We start from the raw sequence: 27,036 nt of genomic DNA, 5'->3' as shown, positions 1-27,036 counted from the left end.
GTGATCTGGCTGTGTAGCCAGATCGCTGCAAGATTCTGAGTTTCCAGAGGGCAAGGGCATAAGCCCTGGCCATTTTTCTGTTTCCCTACAAAGCCTTAAACTGTGCCAGCACGTAATGACTGGTTTTTAAAAGAAAGTCCTTGTCTGAGGACTATACAGGCCTAGGGGCTTCATGACTGTCAAGTGTGTACAGGCAAGAGAAACAAAGGCGCAAAAGCACAGCTGACTGATCGCATCCCTTTTAGTAGCCCAGACATCTGCCAGTGGCAAAACACACCACCACAGATTGTTACTGCCATTTATATCGCTCGTGGTTTGTAAAACTGAGGTTAAACTGTAACCACTACTCTGGAAGCTGCTCCTCTATAAGCAACCATCATAAAGATGGTATATTCGGTTGGACAGTGTTTAGTTTTCAGGGCAACAAGGTACCACAGATTGAGTGGCTGGAACAAGAGAAATTAATTTTCTCACAGTCTGGAGGCTGAAGTCCGAGGTTAAGGTGCCAGCAGGGCTGTTTCTTCCAGGGCCTCTCTCCTTGGCTTGCAGACAGCAATCTTCTCCCCGTGTCTTCCCAATGTCTTCCCTCAGTGTCTGTCCAAACTTTCTCTTCTGAAAGGACACCAGTCACACTGGATTAAGGTATGTCCTAAGAACCTCATTTTAACTTAATCACTCCTCTGAAGATCTTATCTCCATATATACTCACCTTTAGAGGTGCTGGGGGTTAGAAATTCAATGTATGGGTTTTGAAGGAACACAATTCTGCCCAAAACAGATGGCGTCACTTACATATTTTTGAATGTTTGACTAAGATGAAGCCCAGTGATCAGATAATGTTAAGTTTACACAGCTTCTGGCAATGTTTATGCTCCTCAAGACACAGTTAAAGGAATGTTTACTAAGAAGTGGTCAACAGGCTGAAAAGGTTGAAGACTAGTTCTTTGCTCTCTGATGTACTGAGGACCTCGGCTTAGCACACACATTCGAGACCACTAACAACTCGCCTTTTAAGGAAGAAAACACCAGGCGCATACTGATCTCAAAAAGACTGCAAACCAGGTTCTATGCTTTGGCCTTGAAAACTCAAATCATGCCAGTTTTACTTGTATAACTAAAATCTAGGGCTTCTGGGGTCATCTATAGCCATTTTTCTTTAAGGCTAGAAATCTGTGCTAGGCTAATCTAAAACTAAAGAACATTAGCCAAAGTTGTTTACTGAACATTAAGCACTGTGCCAGCCCTTTATGTGAATTAACATCAAACAATATTATGAAATGGGAATTCTTATTTGTCTCTATTTATAGTTAACAGAGGCGCAGAGAGACTACATAACTTGGCTAAGCTTACAAACCACCACGCAGCAAAGCCCAGATTGGAGAACACTCAGGGCTCCACACGCATAGCATCCTGCCTCTGAGTATTACCCTTCACTCAACGACAGACAGAAAAGGTTCACAGTGAAATCTGGTCAAAGAGGCAGTTACTCATTTATTCACCTTCTGAGAATGGCTTAGAATGTGCCATTCAGGTCTAAGAGGTAAAAAATGGAAGACACAGTTGTAAGCAAGCAGTAGCAGCTACAGTCCCACTTCAGTTGTTCCCCAGAATCCCACTATTGTTTTTGTTTGGGTTTTTCTGATAAAAGGTTTAACTATCTCATTCAACCAGCACTAGGAAATAAAATTAAGCTCAGCATGAGCCCCCGAGTTACAGGGAGAAAGGAAGCTTTGTAGTTCTAGCACCTGTGGTTTCCTGAGGACAGGGGTGGCTGCTACTAGAATGCCTTTACCACCTCAAAAGGCTGAGCTGAGAGCTGCCTCAGTCCCACCAGAGCTGCCCTGAGGAAGGCTTCACGACCCAGCGTTGGCAGCCATCTCTAACCACCAACACCTCACCCACTCCCTTAACTGCAGACCTGCCACAGTTCTCCAAGGAGCGGGCAAAGCAAAGGCACCACCTTTCGGAGGGAGAGGGCAGATGAGAGCTGGAAACACAGGAAGCACAGTCTGTCTAAGCACCATTAGGCAGAAGCACATTAAAATATAATTTCAAAGCTACAGTACTTAGGAAATACTTTATCCACTTCTAACCTTAGAAAAACTAAAGTTGTACCTGGTTTTTCTCTAAAAAACATTCCTCTCCTCCCACAAAATAAGGTAAGAAGAATCTTTCATTTTTTAAAAAGTTTATTTTAATCCTTCCTAGAGGAATAGAGATTTGAATGAAATACATTCATTCCATAAATACATTAGCAGCAAAACCTCTCCACCAGAGTCTTCTCTCCTCCAGCCCAGAGGTTGTCACTTAAGAGGAGAGAGCATGTTCCATCAACCGTCAACTTAAAGATGTGTTTACTTCTTGCTGAAAGCACAATATATACGAGAGACCAGGAGAAAGATCAGATGGGCAGACGAATTAAGCGGAGACCCTGAAAGCACATCCATATGGTGACCATTAAGCCTTCTGCACCTTCCAAATCCTTTGGCATCCATGCTGAACCGATGAGGTGCTTCACCATAGACAACTGGAAAGGCCTAACCTTACAAATGCACCAGTGTCACCTGTCATTCTGAGTTGGCAACATTTTAATGGTGCCTTGATCCTTTTCAGAGGGCAAGCCAGATAGAATCGTTCCCTCCTTCCTTCCATGGGCTGAGGTACCACTTTGTCACCTGAGTCCACAGGTGCTTGCTGTCAGGAAACAATCCAGCAGGCATTCCTTGGCTTGCTACACCTCCGGTCCCCTTTGTCTGGGGGCTGCAGGCTTCACTAGAGACAAACATGTCTAAACCTACAAAGATCTCTAAGGAACTACCAACCAGGTCTCTCACCCTGGCTTCCATCAAAGCTAGTTTCTTGGACAGTGGCTCAGACATCTCTCCTTTTCTTCTCTCCATCAGGGCCTGTGGCCTGACTGCTCCTTTTTTATCTGCCCTCTAGGCACCTGTTGAAGTTTTTGGAAGCAAGATCTACCCTAAACTCCCAAGCAGCCAGGAGAGATTTAAGGCAGGTGGTGCTTTAAACGTGTTAGCTGCAGTCAGAATAACAAGCTTACACTGCTATGTTCCAATCCATTCCAGGATGAGCTTAAAGTCACCAGTCTGCATAAAACAAAACAGCATAACCACAATCAGCAATCAAGACGACTGTGAGGCAGGAACCAAGTTTAGAGTGCTACCAGATCACTGAGTTGGGAAGAAAAATGGAAAAACAAAATAATTTAAAATAAATATGATTTGTTTGGGCAGAGGGCAGCTCCTACTCAGGCATAAATGTATCACCCAGATTATCATGTAGATAAAGAACAGAGCTCAAAAGATGACACTATTCTCCCCACACAGCACTTAAAATTAGGACGCATGCTCTCTTCCCAAGCTTTTCTAAAGTGTTTTCACTAGGATACTCTTCCATAAGTGCTTTATCCATTTCCATTTAGTCTGTTTTGACTGTTGGCTGGAAGGAAATCAGAAAACATTTTACAGAAAAATCATTGTAGTGGATAACTAACTGGTTATGTGTGTTTTTCCCATTTTGCATTTTCCATCCAAAATAGCTGGCTGCTTTGTCTTCTATTTATGTGTAGAGAGAGATTCATCTGCTGAATACACAGCACTGTTAATCCGACAGTCTTCTGTCCCCACAGAGTCTGCTAGTTCTTCCTCCTCTGAGTCCTCTTCCTCCTCCTCCTCCTGTGCTGATGAACTGGAGGTGGGCCCTTTGCAGGTCTTCAGGTGGCGGGTGAGATGATATTTGGTTAGATAAGCCTTTGTACATTTTTCACAGACATAATCCCGTTTTCCTTCATGTGAATTGAGATGTTTCTTTAAGTGATTTGTTCTCAAGAACAGCTTATCACACTTGGGACACTTGATCTGGCGTTCTCTAAGAGACACAAGAGAAGCATTTGATTTGGGGTTACAAATGACAACTGAGGCACACACTTATTCTTCGTTAACTTCAGGCCTCTCTCAGAGAAGCTCTACCTGTTTAGAATCTAACTTTTTTACAGGAGATACACAGAAGAGTCATAAAACATATATACAGTTTAAACAGCACAAACTGATTTAGCCTGTTTGGGAATTCTACGTAAATGGGATCACGCTGTATGTATCTCTTGTGTTTTGCTTCCTTCACTCAATATCATGTTTCTATGCTGGTGTGTGGGTTTGCACATCCATCAGTTCCTCTAGGGCATCTACTCAGGAGCAGCATAGCTCGATCAAAGGACATGCCCATCTTCAGTCTCACTGGATAATGGCTAAACTGTTTCCCCATATGGTGGTTGTATCAACATACACATCCATCAACAGCCAACTGAGAGTTCCTCTTGCCCCAGATTCTCATCAACAACTGAAGACTCAAAATTTGAAAACGTTTGCCAATTGGTCAATACATAACAGTATCACATTCTGGTGTCAATGGCAGCTGCTACAACAAAAAATTATCTGGCTCAAAATGTCAACAGTGTCAAAGTTTGAGTAACCCAGGCCTAGACATTTTAGAGCTGAAAAGAAACTCAGAAATCATAGAGAGCAGAAATTTTCCAACTCCTTTTTTAAGCAGCTGAACCCCATGCCTTAATAAAAGTTCAATATGTGAACCAGATCAAGGGGGGTTAAAACTCTTGAAGGAGTGGGAGGGTGCCTGGCCTCCTTAGCATTTCTACCACCTACTCCCAGCAGGAGAGGGCTCAGAAGAATTCTGTGGAGCTACAGGATGTAGAAAACTCAGTGCCTGCCCTCGTGGAGCTTACCTTCTAGTGGAGGAGTTATACCATAAACAAATTAAGAATATGGAACATGGTATCAGGAGGTAATAAGTACTATGAAAAAAAGAAAAAAAAAAGCCAAGTAAGAGTGATGGAGTCCTATTTCAGACAGGAGTCAGGAATAAAGATCCAGACTCCCTGGATGTTTTAGGGTTTCTGGTTGCACTATGATTACGAATCAGATGAAAGACACAATATGAAAGCCAAGTATTTATCTAAAACCCACAATAAGAATATAAAGTTTCCATTGTTGATGGATTTCTAAATAAGAATACAAGCTAATGTTTTCTCCCTCTTCTAACACTTGCTGAAAGCTCAGTACCACAATATCTGTTCTCTTCTCTCAACTGTTACTGTGACTAACACAGGCTGGGCAATTAATTACACTTGGATTCACACAATAAATTCCCAACAAGTCTCCCTTCAATCACTCTGTCCTGCTGCCAGAGTAATCTTTATAAGGTGGACATTTCACCATGACAGTCTCTCCCTTAAAATCCTTCTTCATTGCTTGTACAATGCGACTATACTTAACATTACTGAACTATACACTTTAAAATGGTTAAGATAGTACATTTCGTGTTTTATGCCATAATTAAAATAAGACGTGCACACACATGCAAGGCACAGAACAGTTCCTGGTACATGGGGAGGAAAAATGATTCGGTGGCTCTCCATTATTTCCAGAATGAAATTTAATTTCCTTAGCTGGATAAAAGGCTCTTCATGATGTGGCTGCTGCCTCTCTCTCTATCACTCTCTATCACATACACATGATGCAAAAAGGTTCTTTACAGTTAGAGCATCTATGATTCTAAATACACCATTCCCATGTCTAGAATACTATTTCTATCCTTTACCCTTCTTTGTCTGCCTGAATAACTCTAATTTATCTTCTTTAACACTTAGCTCAAACTACCAGGAAGCTTTCCCAGGACACCTGCAGGCTGGGTTAGATGACCCTCTTCTATGGTCTTTCACGATCCAGTGCTTACTCTAACAGCTGCAACACAGTATGGTGATTATTTACTGTTCTGTCTGGTCTCAGAGCTCTTTAAAGACAAGCAATGTCTTCAAATCTCTGTATCTTCACCACTTAGCACAATGCTGGGCATCAAGGACATACTTAAAAACAATTTGCTTAATTAATGAAATTACGTTTTGAAAATATGAAAAAAGGTAAATATAGAGCTTAGAAGTAAAAAATAAGGAAAACAAAAAACAAACAAGTAAAATATTTCAGGATAAACCAAAACCTTAGTTTCCTGAACTTGGCTTGGCTATGCGACCCACAGGAGGCAACTAATGGGCGCCAAGGCAGAAGACAGACGAGGAACCAGCACTAGGCCCTTGTTCAATGTCCGAGTGTCTGGGCTGTGGTAACTTACTGTGTGTGGATGAGCACGTGCTGCTTGAGGTCCTGCCTCCGCATGAACAGCTTGTCACAGTAATCACACTTGAGATTCTTCTCACCCGTGTGGATAACCATGTGGGACTCCAGGTGAGCCTTCTGGGTGAAAGACTTGTCACACAAAGTACACCTGTAGTTCTTCTGACCTGCACATTAACCCAAATTATCACACTGAGTAAAAGCACCACTAGCATCCTCAAAAGAAGAGGCACATTGTGTGGTATGTGGCAGAGGCAGGAATGAAACAGGCCTGACTGGTAACTGTAACTTCACTTTCTAGGACTGTCTACCACAAAAACACTCAGAGACCCTGAATTTAGATTCTGCAACTAAAACTAGTGAAACGAACACATCTCAGCTCCTAGGATTGCTTAGCTACACATGCACATTTTTTTTTAATGTTTATAGCTGACATACAAAATCAGGAAAAATAACCACTTATAACACTAGTGCCCAAATTAATTCAATTATTATTTTTAAAACCTCATGAATTCTAATACTTGTCTATAGGCAAACATATTTTTACCATCTACATTTTATAGTTTTCTTTTTTAAAACATATGATCTCCTAAACGATGGATGAAAAAAATCCTTTTAAGAATGGAGAAATAAGATTACTCTAAGTCAGGGGTTAGCAAACCTTTTCTTACAAGCTAGTCAGAATTTTAAGCTTTATAGGCCAGTCTGTTGAGACTACTGTCTTAATGTCAAAGGATGAGGAAGAATTTCACTTTTAAAGATTTGGAGAACAAATGACCCAGACAAGAAAACTAAACTAAAAAGTTATTTTGCAGTATAAATGAAAAAATAAATAAGTGCTGAGAGGAAGGGGTTGGTTGGCATGGAATTTAGAATAGACACTCAACAAACAAATCTGGGCAATGTTCACTGGGCAATATTCAAAGGAGAGAAACAGGCTCTGGCTGGTGACCAGGGGTGAGCTGTAATGGGAGGCTCAGCTGTTTCTATAGAATCCCCTTTAAGTCCAAACACATGCATCAACTTCTTGATCACTAACTGCGTTTTCCCAGTCACCTTCAAGCTTTGGTGGGAGCACCTGGAAAGGGGAGCATCTTAATCACTGGAAGTAATACTCTGACAAAGTGCAGTCATCCTACCCAATGAAGTCTTGCTGACAGCAGGCTGGATTCATTCTCTAACATCTTATCTCAACCCTACCTGCAAGGCAAGTCTTACTACGGCAATTTCTAATTTTGCAAAATTCCGTTTTCATGGTCCAACATAACTTACCTGTGTGTATCTTGAGGTGAGTACGCAGGTTGCTGGGATCACTAAAAGCCTTGCTACAGAAATCACACTTGTGGGGCTTCATACCCATGTGACCCATAAAGTGGACATGAAGTTTGGAAGGGGAGATAAAAGCTTGGGGGCACATGGAGCACTTCCACTTCCTTTCTTTGCTGTGGCTTGGCCCATGGCTGCTGCTGTGGCCCTGGCTAGGAAGATGGTTATGGATGTGGCTGGTCAGGTGGGCTTTGAACTCTGTATAGGAATTGCACTCCTTGCCACAGTTACAGAGGTGCACATCTGGGTGTTCGGGAACACCTTAAAAAAAAAAATTACTCAATGTCTCCTGGTACTTAAAATTTAAAACATGTTGATACTAATAATTGTTGCTTACAATTCTCCCTTTTACCGAAATTTCCAGCTTGCCCCACTACCTGTAAAATTTAAAAATCCAGTTCAATGCTCTAGTTCCAGCATCTCAAATAGTGTGCTAGACACACAGGAAGCACCTGGCAAACTCTGGATTATAAGGCTTCTTTCCTAGGGAAAAAAACTTCAGATTCTGTAGTACACATACACACTCTGAAACGTCACTTGTCATCATGACACAGTACAAAGAAAAAGCCTACCAAGGTTAAATCAGTTCAAGAGCTCTGCTTCCTTTATGAACTTAAATTCCAATGATACTGGCTCAAAAAGGAACTCAGGAACTTGAAGTTCCCCAAATCAAAGTCCTAACACAAAAGTTCATTTCATATGAATACTGCTTGGTCAGTAACATTTAGATTGTGAAGAACCTTACAGATTTTAACATTTTTAATGTAGGGGGACTATCCTGCTTTTATATACACAAAGGTATACGATTTGCTTCAGATGACGTGTAAATCATTACCAAAACTTTACTCCTGGTCTGTGGCATTTTTACTATGCTAGATTAATGACAAACATGTCTTTATACATAAACTTACCAATCTGCTGAGCATAATCCCGGCTGTAATAAAAAAGCAGTTCATTTTCAGGAGGGATATCTTGTGAGGTGCAGAAATAGATTTTTCCATCATGGGGATAAGCCACCAAATTCTGTTCTTCCCGATTCCTAAGTTATCACATTTAACAGATCAAGCATATTAGTTTTGAAATATACACTAAATACATCGTATCCCTATAGCAAAATCCTGTATGAAAACTTAGATGTAACTACTTCTCTGGGTCATTTCTCTAATTCCCTATACTACCTAACAGGAGTGACTTGTATAGAAACAGAATTCTTACTTCAATGTATTAACTGATTGCATTTTATAGTCAGAACACTGGAGTCTGCTACTGGAAGCAAGAAAAGTAAATAAAATGAAGTCTTAAAACAATATGACAAAGACAGACAGAAGCTGAACAAGAATTAACCACCACAGCAGCCTGAGGGATCGACTAATAGCCAATATAAAGATCAGGTACCCATTTGCAAATTCAATGGTGACTGTACCACTCCTTACTGCATTGGTAAATTGATTAAACTGTTCATAAAAAAAGGATGGTTTTATATGTTTTGATTTATAATCACCAAAAGTCAACTACTACTGGTGAAGAAGATGAAAAGCCTTAGGCCTTACATAGGTTCAGATATCACTGTCATTTGGATTCTTTGGCTTTCCCCTCCTTTATACGGAGCTTCCTATTGAAAAACATCTGAATGGTATTATTTCTTTCATCCAAGTCTACTCTTACCTGGCTTTGCGCACAAACATCATCCAATTACATTCATTTTCATCAGTTGTAATGATGCAGAATTCTAGGACACCATTGTGGTATATCTGCCAACAGAAGGCAAGCATACATAACAAATGAACTGACAAGTGACCCAAAGCGCTACTAAATTTAGTCTAGCAATGATCTCATTTACTTTGCAGGAGACACCAGCTTTCCTAGTCAGTGTGAAAATACACGGTTGTCTTCACACATATTTGTCATTTCACCATCCCAGTATTTCCAGCAATGTAATTAAGACTGTTAGAGACCTACAGTTAGTGCTCAGTGGATAGAATCATGTTGCTCTTGATTATTCACATTTTGGCTGGACTAGAAAAGACATGAAAAACAGTCTACTTGTCTTCATCATCTACCACATGAATGGGTATAAAAGTCAGAGGACCACCTCTTCTCATGATTTCTCAATGCACCTAGCGCTCCTCTGTGTTCTCTTGTGGATACAATTCAAGCCCCAATGCCAGTGGCACTCTACCTTTAAAATTATCACAAGACCCATATCTCCCTTACTTCAATTTTGTAAGCATCATTCCTAATTTATTGGCTAAGATTCTACACAAACATGTTACAGGAATAGTTGTTTATATCAAAACTGTATGTTTCCAGCCCCTCACATTACAAAACCAGAGAAATACTCTTAGTTTTTAATTCTAGAATTGCTTCCCAAGCTAAACATTTGACGAGTGTTTCAGCTGATTACAAAATAAGACTTTTATCATATAAACAAAATCTATGGCCTCAGCTGCCATAAGTAATTAAAATGAAGAATTACTGGGTTATCTAACAAAAAAAAGACTAAAACAGTTCACCTTCTATATTCAATACCTGGTGTTTTACTATGTATCATAATTTGGCTACCGAGAACAGAAAGAATGTAATATTAAGGAAATGACTGAGAGGCGAATGGCACTGTATGAACTTGACTAATTTTGACTTTTACATCACTTTTAATTACCTCATAATAATAAAAACATCCAAAAGTCACAGAGAAGTTTCATAAACACTGACCTTCCAGATATGGTTCACTGCCTTATCTGTCCATTCTGCTACTTCCATGGAGTGACTCTGCTGGCCAATGAGAGGCCCAAAGCACGTCCGCACAGGAATGGTTTCCCCAGTCCAGACACCTAACAGCGAAGGACACCAAGTACACAATCAGTGACTTAAGCAACTGATAGGATAGAGAAAAGAGCAGCTTAATGCATGCAAAGAATCTTATTTCAATGAACCTAAGAACCACTGATGTTCCAGCATTTCTAAGAGGTAGGTAAGTCTTATAGGTTCTATCCTGTAAATACGGAAAAAGTAATGAACAGATTAGATGGGGGCTCAGAAGAAATATGCAGAGTAAGAAGTGGTATCAAATTCCTGAACCCATTTTTATGCATAAGGACTCAAACAATGTCCCTCCAAGTATGTTACTTTGGAGCTAATATATAAAAAAATGTAGAGAACATTACTCTAGTATAAAAACATTACTACAAAATAAATCAAACTTCTAAAATTGTTTGTGCTTAATGCATTGCTCTTTATTATCTAAGCTGTTTAATGCTTTCGATTGACTCATGCCTAAGCTACACCCGAAAGAATAATGAACCTAGTTTCATATTTTCATAGAATGGCACAGTAATTCAGACACCAGGTTAAATTCAAACATGGATGAGCACATTTTGGCAGTCTAAATTCCTTACTCCTTTTTCCTAAGGAGTATTAGACAATTTGATCTAAACATCTTTTGTGATAAAAGGTCATCAACGGTGAATTTTCCATGTTTTATAAAAGAAACCAAGTTTCCATGAGTGTTTTGTCATGATATTTGTTAGTATATGATAGAGCTGAGAATAAAAGTCAAGTCTTCAAAGACTCAGAATTCTCTCCTCTATTCAATTCTAAGACAGGAGAACTTTCCCAATAAAGTTTTCAACCTGATTTATTGCTATCACCACTGGATAAGACAAATATTCCCTAAAAGGATAAATCTTCAGCCATAAATTAACTTTTGGATCAATCAAATAATGACTAAATTATAAACATCTACTTTTACAATATCCTGCAAAAGAAGAAGAGACTCTGCAGGGGGCTTTACAGTTCTAAGGTTCTTACCAACTTCTGCTCCCACAATTGACTGGCGGAGAACAAGCTGCTTCGGGAGAGAAAGTCTCGCTCTGCTCTCTATTGGTGTGTCAGGAACAAAAGTCACTGGTCCGTGATCGGGGCAGTCTGAAGGATAGGCTCGGTCACAGAGAGTGCACCCTGCGGATGGGAAATTTGAGACACAAATGAAATGAAAGAACACTTGCTTTTCTACTTAATGTGAATTACTAAAATGTACCCAGTATGAAGAAAGGTTCTAATAGAAATACTCTGATCACAGAACCACTTTCTTACACAAAAATATATATACACTTATATATCTCTCTTAAGAGTTGATTTTTCTTTTAATCCAACTGGACAAGTGTCCTACTCAGTGCGTAAGAGAAAGACTGATCAAAAAATAACAATACATTATTTCTTACATTAAGAAGATAAGTAATACCTTTAGATGTGATGTTTCAAAGTCCAAAAGATTCCAATTCTACTAAACTATAAGAGGAAATTGAGTTGAAATGCTGTTAGTCATGCAAAGCCAAAACAGAGGTGACAACATAGCACAAAGGAATCAGAGCCAGCTGCACCACTGCTCTCCTCTGCTTCACTGTAAACAAACAGGTCAAACCAATTTTGGTGACAGATTCCTCAGACAATTTCTTACTGTTCGCATGGTCTTTCTTTCTGCATTGTCAGAAAGGATGCTGACTACATATACTGTTCTCTATGCTTACTGTAACTTCACTTTTACAAGCTCAGGAGTGTCCTCCTTCATAAATCTTTTGCTCTTTTACTTTCCTTTCTATTAAGGAGTAGTACTCATAACCTTATTTAGTTAATGACTGTGTTCAAACTTTCCACATTCTTTCACAAAATAGTTGTAGTACATAAACTTTAGAACCATGGCCTTCTAGGTGTCTTTTTTCCCTAAGTAATCCATTAGAAATTACTACTTAAATAGCATAAAACATCAGTAAGTTTTCACACTAAAGCAGAATAATACTACTTCTTCAAGAACGTCTTGATTAAAACTTCTCTGAATATCAGATTAGAGATCTCTTATACTTTATGAGAACTTATTCTCTGATGCTCTTAACAAGAAACATGTTAAATCTTCAAAGGAGAGTCAGACTTCATCCTGCAAAAAATGCCTACAGGTTTCCTTCAAAGATATATAAATGGCCAACAAGTACATATAAAGACGTTCAACATCATTAGTCATGAAGGAAATGCAAATCAAAACCACAATGAGATGCCACTTCACACCCACTATAGTGGCTATAACCAATAAAGAAAATAAGTGTTGGCAAAGAGGTAAAAAAACTGAACCCTCTTACATCGATGCTAGGAATGCAAAATGGTGCAGGCACTCTGGAAAAGTCTGGTAATTCCTCAAAAAGTTAAACACAGAGCAATTCTGCTTCTAGATATATATCCAAGAGAATTAAAAACACATGTTCATACAAAACTTGCACGTGAATATTCATAGCAGCATTAAATATAACAGCCAAAAAGGAGAAAGAGAAAGTTCATAAATGATAAATGGATGAACAAAATATGGTATATCTATACAATGGGATATTATTCATCCAAAAAGAGAAATGAAGTACTGATACATGTTACATGGATGAGCCACATTATGCAAAGGAAAAGAAGCCAGACATAGAAAGCCACTTATTGTATGATTCCATTCATGAAATGTCCAGAGTAGGCGAACCCATAAAGTAAATTAGAAGTTGCCTAATTAGTGGTAGGCGGGGGTAGCGAGAGAGGCATGAAAAGTGACTACCAATGCTATTTCTTTGTGGGGTGATAAAAATTTTGGAATTATACCGTGGTAAGTTGCACAACCCTGCCGACATACTAAAAATCACTAAATTGTACACTTTAAAATGTATATGGGAATTATATATGGTTTTTTAAATGTTTTAAAAAACACACTTAGAAGCAAGAGGTTTCACTTGCCCACTTAAAAAAGGATCAATAGGCTTATTTAAGCCACCTCTTCTGCTAAATTAATGAGCCTACATTAATTATATTCCTAAATTTAAATATTTTAAAATTATAAATCTAAGACTTTAAAGGGTTAACACAAAAGGTCTCTCCACTGCTTGGTGGCCCCAGAAGCTTCCTCCTGCTTTCCTGACCGTCCTGTTCAATTTACTTTAGAAGCTCTTCCTCTGCCACTGTATCTTAACATCCCTAGCCTTCTTGTCATTCCACACTTCCTAGAAGTTCTTGCCCCACTTCCATGACTATGATTAATATCTTAATGCCAAGGGCCCCTAAATATTTCCAGACAGATCTCTGAGCCCCAGATTCAAATTCTCACTAGACTCTCTAGATATCATTAGACACTGAAATCAACATGTCTGAAACCAGATTCACCATCATTCTGCAAAAAATAAAAATAAAAATCTCCTCCTCCTCCACCATTCCTTATCCAAAGGAATGGTCACTATCCACTGAGCCAGAACTTCATCCCTCCCCCAGCTTCACCCAACCAATGAGTTTGACTGAGTTCTCTGTAAATATCGTCTACTTTTTTCAACTGTATTACCTCTATTCTGGGCTGGAAAACCAACTATCACCTCTCACTTAAGTTATGGCATAATCTTTACCCATTTGCCTCTAACAAAGTAGTTATGCTCACACTGCAGCAGAACTCCCCATCCCAACCCTCCCTTCTTAAAACCCTTGACTGGTCTTACAAGAGCCTCTGTGTTCTGGCTCCTATTTCTCTCATTACAGATCCCTCTCTCCATCCCCATTTTGTGCTTCAGTAATTCCAAACCACTCACGATTCTTTCAGTTCTAGGAAATCATGGGTACCAACTTCTGTCTCGGACACTGTCCTTCCTGACTCTCAACTGCTGACATCTTTCTTGTCCTTCAGGTCTGTGCTAACATGTATGCTGCCCTCCCCTTCCCTGTCAGTCTTCCTTGCCCCTTGCATGGCTTGGTTAGCTGCTGCCCCTCAAGCTCCTTTAGCACCTCGCACCTAATCCCATCTTTTCACTTATCATACCATACTGCAATAGCCTGTTTACTTGCCTAAGCCTCCCATCATGCTATAGCTCCGTAAAAGCATGTGTTCTCTCTTGGAGACTGTTCTTCACCCTGTATCTAGCACAGAGGCTGGTGCTTATTTCCTGCATCAATGAAGCATGTAGTGACACCAACAAATTAACTGTTTTTATACTGCTTTTTGTTATTATTGCCCCGTAAAAAGAGAACTTTTACGTGCTCAACTATGGTAATTTATACACATTCTGAGCAAAAAAAAAAAAAAAAAAAAAATTCCTTTGTATCCAGCTACATTTTCCCATGGGGATAAAACAAATATGCATGATCTTCTAAATTTGTCTTATGTTGAAAAAGCACACAGCATGTCATACAGAATACCTTCCTGAAACATACTTTCCTAACTCTGTTTGTGGTAACTTTGGAAAATATCCTAAGTATATTAGGCTAAGCTTACCTGTAAAATATAGAAATGACTATGTTTCCTTACTTCAGGAAAAATACTGTAAGAATCCACAAAATGTCTATACATCACTTGATTTACTTGAGGAAAAGGCACCACATTAATATAAAGGACAATAAAAAGGCAAAGAAAAGTTTCAAAGTCTAGTTGCTTTTTATACTCCCTTAATTGACACCTGACTTTGACTAACTCTATTAGGGATGATGGCCCTTTCTACCAGTAAGTCCAAAAAAAAAAGGCTAAGCACACTCACAAATTGTAAACAAGGTTGCCATATTTTCCTTGTTTGAATTGGAGTCTTCCATTTGCAGTGAAGGTGGTACAAAAGAAAGACTGTCTGAAGATACATCTACATGACCTGTCCCCATAGCAACCTCCTGGGTGATGGAGGAGACAGCCACAGGTTCTAGGCTTAGGCCAACTTCATGGAGGGAAACAGATTCTAGGGAGGCGAGGTTGTGTGAGGTAGAGAGTGCCACGCTTACAGAGTTGGTGCTCATGGCCACGGTGTGGATGGAGTCACTGAGGGCACTGTCAGACATCCCGTTGACCCGACTTGCAATGTGGTCTGTCTCCATGACCACAGGGAGCTCCAGTCCATTCCCATGAATGGGTATCACTCCACCATGTCCTACAGTTTCTGCTGCAAGGTTGTTGCTCACAGAATCCACAGACAGAGGTTCATGACTTCTGGAGCCATTTGGAATTTGGGTATGCTCTCCTGCAACACCATCCATGGTAAGCTCTTCTGCCATTCCATCTGTAGAGATTGGGCTGGTAACCCTAGAGACGTTCTCCATAGTGATTGTTGTATCCAAGGCCACCTCATGGCCATCACTGGGATGAAGACTTTGGGCACCATGTGTTGTCACAGATCGAGAGTCTATTGAAACAATGCCTGGTTCTAAACCAACATTTCCATTGGACTGATAGGGATCTAGTGCTGAAGGGTTATTGGCGATAGATAATGCTGTATTACCATCAACATTTATAGAGTTAGGGTGGATATACTGAGGAGGTGGTCTGTCGGCTAAATAAGATAAAATGCCTGAGAAAAGGAAAAGATAAGATATCAGGGACTTTTCACTACTTTGCTAAATATAAAAAATTCCAAATGCTAAAAGCTATTTTCTTTACAAATACAACTAAATTAAAATAATCTCCCACTTACTTTTTTGGTTTCATATATATATATATATATATATATATATATACACACACACACACACACACACACTTTATAAATAGCAACATACATTTACCATTCAGTTTTTCCTGTGAAACTCAGAAATAAAAAAAATTAACTATATTTCTTTGAAGTCACTAGAAATCAAACATTTACATGCTGTCTTTAATAAACACATGGTTGGAATTCTTGAATCGTAAGATGATGAAATTTACTCTATAAGAGTTAAAAGGTAAAATGATTTAAAAGCCAATCTTCCAAGTGAAGAATAAAATTCAATGAAGTTTTAACTTATTAAACTATCATAAAACATTACTCTATTCAAAATAAGTCACAATTATACCTGCTTTACTAAAACAAAAAAAAATATTTGAACAGTCATGCCTGTGAGGATGTGGTGAAATGGTACTTGCTGCACTGCCAGCAGAAGCATAAATTTCTAAAACCTCTTTGTAAAGTATATATCATAATAACCTCAAAAATGTTCATACCTTCTTGCACAAGAAATGCCACTTATGGTAATCTTCTCTAAATGTATTTTGTAAATATTATACACAGAACATTTATTTAACAGTAATTTAAAAAACTGGAAAAAACTAACCAACAATAAAGGTTGATATAATAAACTATGGAATATCCATTCAACAGAATATAACACATCATGAAAAAGGGTAATTATGAAAACCATGTAACAGTTGGAGAAAAAAACTATGTAAAAACAAAAACATTAAGTGAAAAAAGTAAGGATACACAATTGTATAGAAAGTACTATAGTAATAATTATGAAAAACAGTAAAAACCTATACACAAAAATGGGGATATAGCTCAGTGGCAGAGTGCATGCTCAGCATGCACGAGGTCCTCGGTTCAATCCCCAGTATCTCCATTAAAAAACAAAACATACACAAAAAATAAAAGACAGGATACCAAAAAGATGGATAGAGAGACTATGAGAGACTGTCCTCCCTTCTTTTTTGCTAAATTTTCTGAAGTGAGTATATAATACTTTTAGAACAGTCAAAATTCAATAAACTTTAATTTATAATAAACAATGACACTGTAGCAGGACATGTAGTTGGTAGGAATCACAAATGCAAAATTATAAAAACTGAACCAAGGAGGCACTAGAAGAGAAAAGATTAAAACTGTTTATGTGCCATTAAGAAATTAAGCTTAGTCAAACTGCTGTATCAATAATAGGTTATCTATATATGTTCTAAGAGGACAGATACACAAACACAAAGAAAAATTTTTTCCCACATAGATCAATATATAATAGTGACAAATAGAAAAAGTGTTACTCAAATCTTTTAAGAACTGAGATTAATACCAAAACCAGGCAAAGACACTACCAAAAAAGAGAATTACAGACCAGTATCACTGATGAACATAGATGCAAAAATCCTCACCAAAACATCAGAAAATCGAATCCAACAGCACATAAAAAAGATTATACATCATGATCAAGTGGGGTTCATCCCAGGGACACAAGGGTGGTTCAACATACGCAAATCAATCAATGTCATACATCACATCAACAAGAGAAAGGACAAAAACCAGGTGATCATCTCAATCGATGAAAAAAAGCATTTGATAAAATTCAACACCCATTTATGATAAAAACTCCTTCCAAAGTGGGTATAGAGGGACCATATCTCAACATAATAAAAGCTATACATGACAAACCTACAGCCAGCATAGTACTCAACGCTGAAAAACTCAAAAGCTTCCCACTAAAACCTGGGACAAGACAAGGCTGCCCACTATCACCACTCCTATTCAACATAGTCTTGGAAGTCCTAGCCACAGCAGTCAGGCAAGAGAGAGAAATAAAAGGGATCCAAATTGGAAAAGAAGAGGTAAAAGTGTCACTACATGCAGATGACATGATACTATATATAGAAAACCCTAAAAGGTCCACACAAAACCTACTAGAACTAATTGAAGAATTCAGCAAGGTAGCAGGTTACAAGATGACTATTCAAAAATCAGTTGCATTTCTTTACACTAACGATGAATCAACAGGAAAAAAAAGTAGAGACAATCCCCTTTAAAGTAGCACCCAAAGTAATAAAATACCTAGGAATAAATCTAACCAAGGGGGTGAAACACTTATACATGGAAAACTATAAACCACTGATGAAGGAAATTAAAGAAGACTAAAAAAATGGAAAGATATCCCATACTTCTGGATTGGAAGAATCAATATTGTTAAAACGGTCACACTGCCCAAGGCAATCTACAGATTTCATGTAATTCCTATCAAATTACACAGGACACATTTCACAGAACTAGAACAAATCTTTATGTGGAACCACAAAAGACCTAGAATTGCCACAGCATTACTAAAGAAAAAGGAAGAGGCTGGAAGAATAACTCTCCCAGACTTCAGACAATACTATAGAGCTACAGTACTCAAGACAGCATAGTTGGGGGTGGGAAGGGACAGACTGGGATTTCAAAATGTAGAACAGATAAACAAGATTATACTGTATAGCACAGGGAAATATATACAAGATCTTGTCGTAGCTCACAGCGAAAAAAATGAGACAATGAATATATATATGTTCATGTGTAACTGAAAAATTGTGCTCTACACTGGAATTTGACACAACATTGTAAAATGACTGTAACTCAATAAAAAAAGAAAAAGAAAAAAAGATAGAAAAATACCATAAAAAAAAAAAAGCATGGTATTGGTACAAAAACAGACATATGGACCAATGGAACAGAACAGAGAGCCCAGAAATGAACCCACAAACTTTTGGTCAACTAATCTTCGACAAAGGAGGCAAGAATATGCAATGGAAAAAAGACAGTCTCTTCAGTAAATGGTGTCGGGAAAACTGGACAGCAGCATGTAAAGCAATGAAGCTAGAACACTCCCTTACACCATACACAAAAATAAACTCAAAATGGATCAAAGACTTAAACTTAAGACAAGATACAATAAACCTCCTAGAAGAAAACATAGGCAAAACATTATCTCACGTACATCTCAAAAATGTTCTCCTAGGGTAGTATGCCCAAGCGATAGAAATAAAAGCAAGAATAAACAAATGGGACCTAATGAAACTTACAAGCTTCTGCACAGCAAAGGAAACCATAAGCAAAACAACAAACTACGGAATGGGAGAAAATTTTTGCAAAAGATGAAACTGACAAAGGCTTGATCTCCAGAATATATAAGCAGCTCATATGACTTAATAAGAAAAAAACAAACCCAATCCAAAAATGGGTAGAAGACCTAAACAAGCAATTCTCCAAGGAAGAAATACAAATGACCAATAGGCACATGAAAAAATGCTCAATATTACTAATTATCAGAGAAATGCAAATCAAAACTACAATGAGGTATCACCTCACACCAGTCAGAATGGACATCATTCAAAAATCTACAAATGACCCTCCTACACTGCTGGTGGGAATGCAGTTTGGTGGAGCCACTGTGGAAAACAGCATGGAGATTCCTCAAAAGACTAGGAATAGACTTACCATATGACCCAGGAATCCCGCTCCTGGGCATATATCCAGAAGGAACCCTACTTCAAAAAGACACCTGCACCCCAATGTTTGTAGCAGCACTATTTACAACAGCCAAGACATGGAAACAGCCTAAATGTCCATCAACAGCTGACTGAATAAAGAAAATGTGGTATATTTATACAATGGAATACTATTCAGCCACAAAAATGACAACATAACACCATTTGCAGCAACATGGATGCTCCTGGAGAATGTCATTCTAAATGAAGTAAGCCAGAAAAAGAAAGAAAACACCGTATGAGATTGCTCATACATGGAATCTAAAAAAAAAAAAAAGAAAGAAAAGAAAGAAAGAAAAAGACAAATGAACATAAATACAAAAGAGAAACAGACTCACAGACATAGAATACAAACTTGTGGTTGCCAGGGGGGAGGGGGGTGGGAAGCGACAGACTGGGAGTTCGAAATTTGTAGATACTGACAGGCTTACATAGAATAGATAAACAAGATTATAATGTATAGCACAGGGAAATATATACAAGATCTTGCGGTAGCTCACAGTGAAAAAGAATGCAACAGTGAATATATGCATATTCAAGTATAACTGAAAAATTGTGCTCTACACTAGAAATTGACACAACATTGTAAACTGACTATAACTCAATTTAAAAAAAAAATTTGAGGAAGAGCTAGCTGTATCCTTTCTTCTGAGTTCCCAAATAACCATTAACACTTACCAGGTAGAATGGTTCTGAAGTAACTGCTCTCAAGGTGGGGGTAAGGTGGTGGAGGTAGGGCATAGTTTCTCTCAGGTAACCCACACATCACCCCTCGATCCCCAATACCCATTGGGAGCATCAGAGACAAAGCAGAAGGCAGAGAGCTCAGGGAGGGACCCAGGTTTGGAATTGCCACTGGCAGGCCTAAGGAAAAAAAAAAGTTTTCTTCTCAATTAAAAGAAAGCAAGTACTTAAAAATTCTCTTTATAATCACTGGCTAAATTCCTAGGAAGGTTTCTGCAATGAGCTAAATTCTCACCTAGTAGCCCTTTACATTCCCAGATAGGTAGTATTGCGCAGACATCCACAAACAGGTCTATATTTAGTTCTTAGGTTAGTTTTAAAATGCCAACTTGATCATCCAGTTGTCTGTACTGCTCTTAAAACATTTAATTATAATTAAAAACTTAGTTTAAATACAATTTAAGAATTCAAATCATTTATAGATAAAAATAAGACGAAACATACCAAAGTTCAAAGAAATATATCAACATTCAGAGTGGTCTCTGAGTAGTGACAGTACAAAAAAATTTTTAATATATTTTTTATTTTACTGTATTCTCTATTTTACATGGTGAGAATACTTCACTCATAAAAAATTTAAAGATATGCTTCTACCTAGAAAATAATTTACAGTTAGATGCAAAACTGCACATACATATTTTCATACAGCCTTTTGTATATATGCTGTACTTCATGTTTTTAAAAAACTTGAGCTTTGTATCTACCTTGGATTATATCTATCTGCAAAGTGTTAAAATGACTCTAACTGTGCCTAAGTATCATAATGAATACTCATCAACTTGGGCAGTGCTGATACACATTATTTTGTCAGCTGCAATACTTTTTTTTACCAGGTTTCTTCTCCTTAATAAGAGTGTCCACTAAATGGAATGCCTAAGAGATTAAAAAAAAATTTATTCTTAACTCATCTGATTAATATCTTTTGTGGACAATAAAAGGCATGTAAAGAGACCCTAGTTTAGATGAATCTTATTTTACTGCTGCATTTTAGTAATTAAGCAGGTAATTCTCTATAGAGAACTATTTAAACAACTTGCTGATTTAAGATACTCTTAAACATTTTTATTACGATAAACAAAGTCCAATACATTACAACGTCAGAGACCTTTAGAATCACTAGCTTACCATTGTGAGACTCAATAGCTTGTTTCTTTTCTGTTTCAATAAAAAGAAAAAATTAAACTACGCAGATAAGACGGTTTTAAATGCACAGTGATGGGGAGAAGCAAGCTGCCTCTTCTGCACTTTTATTCTGTCTGACTAGAGGCTCATAGGGAGCTCCATCTCTGAAATCTCTTTAACCATAATTCTAGGCCTGGTGAATCTGCAATTGTTGCCAGTTTCAGATGTGATAGAAAATAAAGCTCAATTCCTCATGTTTTCTAGAACAGTTATTAGAGTAACTTTGATTCTCTTCTATTAACTCAGGGACAGAGTGCCAAGGGAATGAACCAGATGCAAAGGTAATCCTAGATAAAATGCCAAGTCAATTACAGCACTAGACGAAAGACCATTAATTCAAGAAGAGGACCATCAAAAAGAAAGGCCACTCCTATCCACTACAGCTCCAGTACTGTACAAAAATGTTTTCTTCCATTCTGCTTCCACATATGGAACCACCATTTAGACCTGCTTGGCTTCTCCCCTCCACTATTAAAGGGGCTCTAGACCCCCTCTAGGCTCCATTTAGAGTTGTTATTACAATTGAGTGTTGAAATTCAGTCGCTCTCCCTTACCACTCACCTGGGGCAGGGATGGCATTGTGAGTGGGTGAGGCAGCCAACCCAAGGTGACTCCCTGAGACTGGCAGGGCATTGCTCACAGAGGATGAAGTCAGCTGCTCCATCCCCACTGGGCTCAGGTTCATTTCATTCATCCTAAGAAAGAGCAGACACAATTACTTATGCAAAAACTTAGTGACTGTTTAAGGGACTGAAGAACATGAAACAATAAGGGTGGGGAAATGTGCCTCGACCAATTACTACTTCATTTTTATGCCCACAGCTCTCTGATAGCCAGGTCATATTCTTTCTACTGATAAGGAAACTGGGATTCAGAGATGTTACCTCAGATGTCATATAGCAGAAACAGGATTTAACTCAGGTCTGCCTTGCTCCAAACCCTAAGCACACTATCTAAAGCAAAACCTGCAATCCTTTGAACACTTTGGCAATCAGGTTGTTGTTTTTTTTGTTTGTTTTTTTTTAATTCATCTAAGTTTTTTCTTCACAATATTTATTTTCTACAACTGGCTTATTACTTCAAACCAGGACTTTTACAGTTTGTTTTAACTTACTCAAAGAATTTTTACTAATTCTTTTTACCAGGAGTTAAAGTGATACTGGGCCTGATTTAGATTATCAGTGCTGTGATAGAAGTACTATATTTTCTCCACGGACTAGCATTTTATTAAAATTCTGCACAGATATCTTAATATTTAATCAATAATCTTAATAATATCCTCCACATATCAAGGTTCATTATGTAAGCTTTCCTAGATGTTTTATTTAAAAAATTACCTCATATTCTCTCACCAATTCTTCAAAATAAGGTAACCAAGGAAATTAAGGCTCAAAGAGGGCTTGCCATATGCCCAAATCACACAGCAATTAAATGGAGGAACACAGATCATGCTGCAAAATACTGGCAAAAGTTTTTCAATACACCCCCCCTTTTTTTTTCTTAATCATTTTGCCATTTTTGGCAGGCTGAAGAAATCTGAGAATTGCCTTTTCTATGCAGTCCATCTTGTAGTGCCACTGACAACCTTGTTAAAATAAGAGTAACACTGATCTGAACAAGACACTATTAGGGGTTGCTATCAATAAGTATTAGCTGCTATGTCAGAATTTAGAGACTGCCATATTATAAACAGAATTTCAAGAGGCTAGCCAATAGGTATCGAAAGGAGGTCACTAATGACCTCCAATCCTACAGCAAGTATAAGAGTGATGCAAGTTCTTCTGTGTACCTATGCACATGGGAGGGGTGAAGTACAGGAAAGGAAATCAAATGGGTCTACACTGCCCTAGCAGTGAAAGCAAAACTTAACAGGTTTTTAGTCTGAAAAATGGCAATATCGGCTATCAATCAACACGAAAATAACAGTAACAATTAATACTCCCTTACTATATGTATTAGGCACTGGGCTTAATGATTACATGTAATTATCTCACCTAATCCTTATAACTACTGTGAGGGAGGTATTATTCTTCATCCCACTTTAGAGATGAGGAAACAGACTCATCTAAGTACTTAACCCCAAATTACATAACTAGTAAGGGACAGAGTTGGGATTTAAATCCAGGTATGCCTAATTTAAGAAACTAGTAAATCACAGAATTGATGTTTAAATCCAGGTGTGCCTAATTTAAGAAACTAGTAAATTGGCAGAATTGGGATTTAAATCCAAGTGTGTCCAATTTAAGAAACCCAAGCCCTTAACTATGATTAGAAAAAGACAATAAAAGAACTATTTTGCCTTTTCTAGTTCCAACACTTTAGGGTCTGTGTATTTACATTGTGGGCCATGTTTAAAGTCCCACACAGACCTATTCCTGCATTATTCTATATCCATAGGCTTCAACCTTACCCTGGGCAAGGTAGCTCATAAAACCAAGCTCCCAGACATTAAAAGTGTTCAAAGCCAATTCAGGACAGTACCTTGTCCAGAGTAGGTACTCTGAAATATTTATTTGGATGGAGTAATGCGAACTCATCCTTACTAGAAAGACAACTAGAAGCACATGGGAAATAAAGTACACCTTATGAAAGACAGCATAACACTAATTATGTTATAAAAGAATGCAAAAATCCTTATAACCAAAAGAAACCACAGCTGTCTTAATTTTGAAAGTTTCTGGGTTTGATTTGGTTTAAAACAGCTTTTCTTGTAACTTTTTTTTAGATACAAAGGTAACTAAAACTTTACAATCACTAGAGTAGTACTGACCTACAAAAAAACTGGTTACAATAATTTTTTAAGTACAATTAAATCTGTAGCTTCAAATACCATGCTGAAGAGTCCTGAGTATTAATCTGTGCACCTAATGTCAACATAAAAATCAAAACGGTGTTTCTAGGTTGACTCCTAGGCCTTCTCAAACCAGTTTAAACCAGAGTTTAATGTGAGAGGCTCAGCAGATTTCTGCTTTGTTGTGAGTCACTAAAATGTGATGACCTCAGCAGCCATAAACCAAAGGTAACTAGTATCCCACAGAAAGAAAGCAGATGAAGTTAATTCACAGTATGATCCTCTTAAGACTCTCCCATTCGAAAGTGCAATTCCATTCCAGCTGCTCTTCTGAGACTGCAGGAAGCAGTCTTGGGAGAAGGGCCAGAATAAGATACTAAGCTCTCTCTTCTTCTCCACGCATTCATTGTAGAACCATTCCCCTCACATTTCTCTAGTTTACATGATCTCTGCGTAAACCATCTGCCTGCTGATCTTTATACTTTTTCTTATAATGATATATACGAAGCTAATGGAAACGCAGCCACTTTGCAAGTAAAATGGACAGTTTCAGCAATTTGAATGGAAGTTTTTATCTTCTTTATCCTCAAAATACACCCTATGAAAGGTCCCTTCACACTTCTGTACTGACATGGTACCACAAAGTACTTTAAGCATTAACACGAAGCCTACAAATTAAGAACCTCCTTCTCTACATTACTAGCCAAGCCAGACGGTAACCAGCAAAATTCAAAGCGAAGCATGGTGATGACCTAAAAATACACTTCAAAATCCAGATAAAAATGTTATTAAACGCTGAAATAATTCAAAAGTAATGGTAAATATATCAACGAACCAACAATCACAGTACAGCTATTTGAACTAGACACATGTGGAGCTAATCAGGTTTAATGAGAATATATTCAACTCAACACTAGCTTCTGGATTTCTCGTTCCCTCTGGGACACAAATCCATTTACAAATCCCACCTGTAGCCTGCCCAATGGCACCAAAAGCAAAGGCACTCTAAAGTCCCACTTGACGGATATTTTCTAAAGATATCACGACCGCTGAGCCCCCACAACCTTCTTACCTGTGATGCATCTGCTGGGGGCCAAGTGTCAGAGAAAAGCGCACACGGGTGGCGGGGAACCGGCATCAGGATTTGCGTTCCAGAGTCACGTGCTACCGCATCTTGCTTACAACCGCTGCACAAGCGCGGCCACTCGTCCCCGGGGCCGCCCAGGGCCACCCAACTTCTCCCGAGGGTCGGCGGCCGCGCACCCTGCCGCGAGATGGGGCATGCCGGGGAACACCCGGGGCCTTTCCTCCAGAAGCTTCGGGAGGGGGGCTACCCAACCTGAGGGGGAGGAAAAGGGCGGTTACCAAAATTCGGGGAAGATGCAGCCCCCATCCCTTCGCCGCCGGCGAGCCCAGGCCTGCGGACACCGCCTCCCAAGGGCGACTAAGTCGCCCGCCCGCGGGCATGGGGCCCGCACGCCGCCCTCACCCCGCCCAGCCCGGCCCGGCCTGCGCACAGCCCACCTGCCGGCCGCGCGGGGAGCGCACGCGCCTGCCCCACCGCTTTGTTCCTCATCCGGGAAAAACTCGCCTAGGGGCCCTCCCCGCCCGCACGACCCCCACGCCGAGAGGGCCGCTCGCCTAACGTTTCCCGCCGGGCCGGGCCCAGCCCGCACTCTCCTCCCGGCCGCACCCTCCAAAGCGCGTTTCCGGCTCCTGAGCCACTCTTGGCGCCCGCAGCTCCGCCCCTCGTGCGTGCGCCCCTCCTCACCACGGCCCGCAAGCGGCGCCTGCGACTGATTTGCGACTGACTTGCCCTTCCGCAGCGTTCCACCATCCGCGCGTGCGCATCGCGGATAACCGGGCCGGATGGGGCGGGGCCGCGAGAGGCGCCGCGTCTCAGTTCGGCTGAGCCGAGTGGAGCGCCGAACGATCGACCCCGTTGCTAAGCAACCAGGGCTGACGTGCATGCTGGGAGTGGGTTCTGAGTCTAATAAGTCTCCCAGACTTCGGGTTTCAATCTTCAGGGCATTCTCCTATTAGGAAAGCGTGGTTCTACGCAAGCCCGCAAGATTTGAAATACGGGACTTAACCCAGAAATGTTGGGGGTGTTGCCCAGGAGGAATTAGGATTGTATACCAAATATTTGTCATCATATGTTACACCTGAAGGTTGCTCAGTTTCCCAGCTTGAAGTCATAAAGGGTGGTGTTTGGGACTTGTACAAATTTCTTTTCGCTTCTCTCTTTGCCCTTCGTTCCCTACTGCATGCCAGGCACCGCGCTAAGCCCTAGGCACACTGAGTTGTCTTTAAAGGAGAATGGTCCCAAGTTCATGAGGATTGACATTGAAACTACAACACACTACCTAGTAGCTTCCTTAAGCTAGCAAAACGGCAGACACCCAGGAATTCCTCTTTTCGTTCAGAAACCACTTACTGAATTACATCTCAAACATAGGGATACAAAATAACCCACAGGCCTTGACCGTCTACAGCTTGCAGTCTAGTGGGGACAAGTGAGTTTTGAAAATTCAATCTCATGTAAAAGACAGGCACAAAACAATGTTTTCGACGAAAACCTGGAGTGGTGTCAACTCACAGAATGTTTCTCTTTCTTCTCATAAGGAGAAAGCACATTCCAAACTGAGGGAACTAATCACTGAACATTGGCAGGTCACACTGGTTTTGCTCTCTTGTTGACAACAAATGGAAATCTAAATCAAAAAATCATCATATCACAAGTAAATAAGGGACAGTATTCCCTAAAATGTCACATCAAACCTGGGCCTAAGGAATGACGATGCGTCTTATAAAGGCTAAAT

General features: G+C 39.3%; 1 protein-coding gene across 6 annotated transcripts; it reads right to left on the bottom strand.

Moving 5' to 3' along the window:
- Positions 1-227: 227 nt before the first annotated feature.
- On the bottom strand, positions 228-26,079 carry PRDM4 (PR/SET domain 4). Of its 6 annotated transcripts, none has more exons than XM_072973056.1 (12): positions 25,739-25,933; positions 25,287-25,553; positions 21,985-22,118; positions 20,176-20,361; positions 15,020-15,814; positions 11,295-11,444; positions 10,200-10,318; positions 9,153-9,238; positions 8,399-8,526; positions 7,434-7,748; positions 6,160-6,328; positions 228-612 (listed from the first exon to the last, which is right to left on the bottom strand). In XM_072973056.1, the coding sequence occupies exons 2-12, from the start codon at positions 25,295-25,297 to the stop codon at positions 588-590; spliced, it is 2,118 nt and encodes a 705-aa protein (XP_072829157.1). In that variant the 5' UTR covers positions 25,298-25,553; positions 25,739-25,933; the 3' UTR covers positions 228-587. The 6 variants fall into 6 exon arrangements, with proteins under 6 accessions (XP_072829157.1, XP_072829155.1, XP_006205923.1 ...); XM_072973054.1 differs by lacking the exons at positions 228-612; positions 25,739-25,933 and adding exons at positions 2,172-3,885; positions 25,986-26,079; XM_006205861.3 differs by lacking the exon at positions 228-612 and adding an exon at positions 2,172-3,885 and having other exon boundaries at positions 25,908-26,040.
- Positions 26,080-27,036: the final 957 nt, after the last annotated feature.

This window comes from Vicugna pacos, chromosome 12, assembly GCF_048564905.1.
Source record: "Vicugna pacos chromosome 12, VicPac4, whole genome shotgun sequence".
Taxonomy (NCBI): Eukaryota; Metazoa; Chordata; class Mammalia; order Artiodactyla; family Camelidae; genus Vicugna; species Vicugna pacos.
The sequence above is the reverse complement of the archived record's forward strand: the minus strand, read 5'-3'. Positions and strand labels throughout refer to the sequence as shown.

Coding starts and splice junctions, on each gene's coding strand:
- PRDM4 (XM_072973054.1), bottom strand. Junction 7,749..8,398: donor GGATTATGCTCAGCAGATTG/GTAAGTTTATGT, acceptor TTTTTTTTTAAG/GTGTTCCCGAACACCCAGAT. Junction 6,329..7,433: donor TCACCTCAAGATACACACAG/GTAAGTTATGTT, acceptor GTTAATGTGCAG/GTCAGAAGAACTACAGGTGT.